The sequence below is a fragment of the Lactuca virosa genome, chromosome 3 (genome assembly GCF_052849685.1).
Source record: "Lactuca virosa cultivar CGN04683 chromosome 3, Lactuca_virosa_CGN04683_v6, whole genome shotgun sequence".
In the NCBI taxonomy this organism is placed as follows: domain Eukaryota; kingdom Viridiplantae; phylum Streptophyta; class Magnoliopsida; order Asterales; family Asteraceae; genus Lactuca; species Lactuca virosa.
The window spans coordinates 102,685,940-102,690,931 of NC_136428.1; the positions used below are offsets into that span (position 1 = coordinate 102,685,940).

A 4,992-nucleotide genomic window follows, 5' to 3' on the forward strand; every position below is an offset into this window, starting at 1 on the left:
CCTTGGGAGGTCTAAAGCGCCTTTGCCAAAGAAGAAAGACTAACTTCTCCGATTTCTGTTCTAGAGCCGAGAGAAGAATGCACACTGCCTATCTAGAGCCTGGAATACAAAAATGGATAAGTTTTTGAAACTTTGGTTGATTATGGATTAACATATATAGACATGAGGAAAAGAACTTACATTAAACTCCATTCCCATAACAACCAGTAATATTCATTGACTAGGTTGCTCTTTTTCATGAAAAGAATCGATATAATGGTCGATTCACAACAAAAAAAAATGAAAAATAATAAATGAAAAGCGAATTAGCGATATTCAGGATTCTTTTTAGACAATATGGAGTTTACTACTCAAGGCCCTTAAAGAGGAAAAACGTTATCGACATGAATATCAAAAAGCTCGAAAAATGACATAACTTTAGGTTTACTTCTTTATTGACTTTCATTGTGACATTTTTTCTTCTCTTCTTTAAAAAAGAAAACTCCACTCAGTGGTTGCATGATGTTGATACAAGTCTCATGTTCACAATTGTTGGTCATAAAAAACCTTGAATATAATTCGAGAACATATTGACTTTCATTGATTGTTATCCAAACAAATATTTACATGTAGAGCAATCTAAAACTTAAATAAGCTAAAATATAGGTCCAAATTTCAATCAAAAGGTCCCACACAACTCGTAAGTGTACTAGGGTGATGGAGTCAAGGACTTTGTGTAGTTGGTCAATTTGGGTCATCAAATGTATTTTAGGTGAACCACTTCGTTCGTAGTGTGATTTCTTCACAACCCCTTTATCTAATACAATCAACCCAACCCATTTTCCAAGTACAAATCTACCTTTTAGTGACCTATCATTATGTAAAAATTCTAAAAAAATTCAAAACTTCATTATTTGAATAAAATAAGACATGTATATGTTATAATACGAATCCTAAAACAATATTTGGACGACTGCTAAACAAATTACGTCTAGATAGTGTCCATATAGCTCATGATGTTATTTTTATATTTAGTACGTAATATAAAATCAAGTAGCAAATTGAGGAAAGATGGAGAAAACAAAAAAAATATATAAAAGATTAAAGTTGATTTTATTTATTATGAGATGAGGTACATCTAATTTTTGACTATTTCTTCTACCTTCTGACTTTTTAAACAATTTTCCAGAGAGAATCCGAGAGGGACAATTTTCCCATTGTTTATTATCGCCAACAATGTTAATAGATTAGATTATGCCTAATTGGTAGTTTTGTAGTTATACCAATTCAAACCTAGACCCATAAATAACTAAGCAATATTCCCTCAAAATTACGAAAATGCCCTTTTCAACTTTTTACTTTTCACTTTCACAATTCAAACAAGAGAAATATTGCTACCAACTCAAGAAAAGTTCACAAGAACAAGGGTATTTTAGCCATTTCCATGAAAAAGGAAATAGGTTACTTGGGCAAAACCACCAATTCAATTCGACTTATTTCCATCCCAACACTCAACCCCATGAGATAAGTAGTTGAAAAGGATACTTTCAGTCATTTAGCAGTTGGAAATATAAAAGGGTATTTCAGTCATTTTGACAAAAATGCCCGGGAAGTAGCCATCCAACCAATTTAAGCAATTACACATCGAAAAACAAATGGAAATTGCACAACTGCTTTCTTTGAAAGTGTCAGCAAATAAACCAAACAGGAAAAAACACCAAATCCAAAATGCTCTAATCCAAAACAAAAACAGTAATCAAGAATCCTCCAATCTTCTTCTTCATCTTCTTCCTCCTAAAACCTCCCTCTTTCTGCATTTCAATGGCAGCAACAATCCGATTCCTGCCATTGTTATCTTTTTTCTTCTTAATTTCATCTTCTTTCATACCCCAATCATATTCCCAGCATACTCCTCAAAACATTCAGGTGTTTTACCCTTTCCCTCTTCCTCCTCCACCTCCACCTCCACCACCTCCTCCTCTTCCACCACCGCAAACTTCACCTACAGATACTCCTCCCACCACCACCCCCACCCCAACCACCCCTACCCCGCCATCAAAATCAACCAGCAAAACCGTTGCTACAGCAGTTGCAGCAACTGCAGCAAGTACTCTTGTTTTATCAGCTTTGTTATTCTTACTACTGGTGAAATATAAACGCTACCGGAAAGATAAAGAAAAAGAAAAAGAAAAAGAAATTCCAGGTGGCAATGATAACAGCAACCCCCAGAATCCGGTTGTTTCATTGATGAATCATTTCACAAGACTTGAAGGGGTTAAAGGTGTGATTGTTGATGAAGAAGGATTAGATGTGCTTTATTGGAAGAATCTAGAAGATGGTGAACCTAAAAGAACAATCTTCAAGAAAGAACTTCCAAGAATCAACGAGAAAGAAGAAGAAAAGAAAATGATGACAGTTGACCATGGCAGAAGAAAGTCAAACATTCAAATTCATGAAATTCCATTACTTAGAGGAAAATCTTCAGCTTCTCATGTTTGGCCACAGGTAGATGAAATTCAAATTCAGAATTCTCTTCCACCTGCAAATCAACAAATCTTGAAAACTCAACTGTCATCACGCTCCCCGCCACCAACACCGCCTACACCTCCACCACCACCGCCACTAGTGCTGCCACCACCACCACCACCGCCACCTAAGCCTAAAACTGGTGGTTTGACTTTGACTTCTTCATCAACCCCACCTCCACCACCATCACAGGTCAAACTTAAACCACTGCATTGGGACAAAGTCAACACAAACGTAGAACACCCCACCGCGTGGGACAAACTGGGAAATGGTTCTTTCAGGTAAATTTTCAATCTTTTTGCTAGACTTGTACCTTATGCACATACACTTGTACACAAACACTTACAAAACAATACAATATAACAATGCAATTCAGGTTTAATGGTGATCTAATGGAAGCTCTATTCGGAACCGTAGCAGCCAACAAAAAATCGCCACGTGGCGACCCCACCAATTCCCCGACCCCGAAATCCGAAAAAAAATCCGGCCCACCCTCGCAAGTTTTCCTCCTGGACACCCGAAAATCACAAAACATCGCGATAATTCTCCGATCGTTAACCGTGTCCCGAAAAGAAATCATCGATTGTCTCCTTGAAGGGAAAGGAATTGACATAAATACCCTTGAAAAGCTCACTCGAATTACCCCCACAAAAGAAGAAGAACAACTGATTCTTAACTATGATCATGACATCACAAGGCTAGCAGACGCTGAATCGTTTCTTTACCATATCTTAAGAGCTGTTCCTTCTGCTTTTACTCGATTTAATGCGATGTTTTTCAAGTTAAATTATGATTCGGAAGTGTCACACATCAAGAACACGTTACAGACACTTGAAAAAGCATGTAACGAGCTTAGAAATCGTGGGCTTTTTGTGAAGTTATTGGAGGCGATTTTGAAAGCGGGAAATCGAATGAATGCGGGAACTTCAAGAGGAAATGCTCAAGCTTTCAATTTGAATTCTTTATTGAAATTATCTGATGTTAAAAGCAGTGATGGAAAGACAAGTTTGCTTCATTTTGTTGTTGAAGAAGTTGTGAGATTGGAAGGGAAACGGTGTATGATTAATCGAAATCATAGCTTAAGAAATAGTACTGTAAGTTTAAACTGTGATACATCGAGAGGAAAAGATTATATAATGCTTGGATTGCCGATTGTGGGAGGGGTAAGTTCGGAATTTTGTAATGTGAAGAAAGCTGCGGGAATTGACTACGATGCCCTTTCGAAATCATGTTCCGGGTTGACCGATCGTTTGACTGAAATCATGAAAGCGGTGGAGGAATGTGGTGGTGGTGGTGACGGTGGGCGGGGTTTTGTGAGGGAGATGGAGAAGTTTGTTGAAAGGGCAGAACGGGAAATTCACGAGTTGGGTGAAGAAGAGGAAAGGGTTATTAGGGTTGTGAAGAAGACGAATGAGTATTATCAAGTTGGGGCTTCCAAAGATAAAGGAAGGAAGCAGTTTCAGTTGTTTGGGATTGTGAAAGCTTTTCTTGAAATGGTGGATAAGGCTTGTGTTGATATTGCTATAAAGTTGCAGAAGAGGAGAAGTGGTGGTGGTGGAGAGGCGGCGGCGACGGTGGTGGTGCCGCCAATGCCGACATCGCCTAACCGGCCGTCGGTGAAGTTTCCGGTTTTGCCGGTGAATTTCATTAGTAGCAGCAGTTCGAGTGATTCAGATGAAGATTTGTAAGTAATGAAAGGGTATATAAAGAACTCATTGTTGTTTGGATTTTGGATTTGAAATGAGGAAACAAGTGTATCCATATCGAGTTGATTCTTTTCAAATTTCTATGCATTATAGTTTTTCAGTGTACAAATAGTAATTATCGAGTTCAAACACAATTGAGTTTGAACCCTTTATGATCCACTTGTCAATTTGAATCATAAAAGTTTCAAACCCTAATTGCAAAAGCTAAAACTTTAAACAATATGCAATCAGACCCACAAAAAAGCCTTATGTGAAAAAGTTAACAAACAAACTAAGTTAACAAACAAACTAATGAGTCAAACCACATGGATGAATCATTTCATATAATGAAGAAGATCATGAAGACACGAACCCTAGATGAACGAACAAAAGTCTGAACCAACTTTAAACTGTAGTAAATCAAGCCCAATTTAGAACGCTGATAGATTCAACTAATGATATCATGCATACCATACGAAATCATCGCATGCAATCAACAAACCATCGAACCCTAATTGCAAAAAGTTTAGTCGCATCCAGTCTTCCATCATTTGATACACCCTTTATGAAGGTGAAAAAGAGGATTTTTTTTTTGTTAATTCATAAAACAAATAAAAAAGATGTAATCATTGGGAAATCTTTTGAAATTTAATAAAAGTTTTCTATATTCTAGGTTTGTTGTAATCCTTGTGTAATTTTATTTTAGACAAAATTGCAAAAATTTCCCTGTGGTATGCATTTTTTTGGGGTTTTAGTTCAAACCCCGACTTTTTTGACTTCGTGGTCCTTTTGAGTTAGTTTT

At 37.1% G+C, this 4,992-nt stretch overlaps 1 protein-coding gene across 1 annotated transcript; it reads left to right on the forward strand.

Annotated features, from left to right (window-relative positions):
* The first annotated feature begins 1,607 nt into the window (after window positions 1–1,607).
* Window positions 1,608–4,320, forward strand: LOC145166316 (formin-like protein 4). The gene is made up of 2 exons (XM_079085263.1): window positions 1,608–2,786; window positions 2,882–4,320. Exons 1-2 carry the CDS (start codon window positions 1,801–1,803, stop codon window positions 4,191–4,193), a joined length of 2,298 nt encoding a protein of 765 aa, XP_078941389.1. The 5' UTR covers window positions 1,608–1,800; the 3' UTR covers window positions 4,194–4,320.
* Window positions 4,321–4,992: the final 672 nt, after the last annotated feature.

Excerpts from the sequence above, each read along its gene's own strand:
- LOC145166316 (XM_079085263.1), top strand. The coding sequence starts at position 1,801 with ATGGCAGCAACAATCCGATTCCTGCCATTGTTATCTTTTTTCTTCTTA. Across the intron at positions 2,787-2,881 it reads CTGGGAAATGGTTCTTTCAG|GTTTAATGGTGATCTAATGG; the intron begins GTAAATTTTCAA and ends AATGCAATTCAG.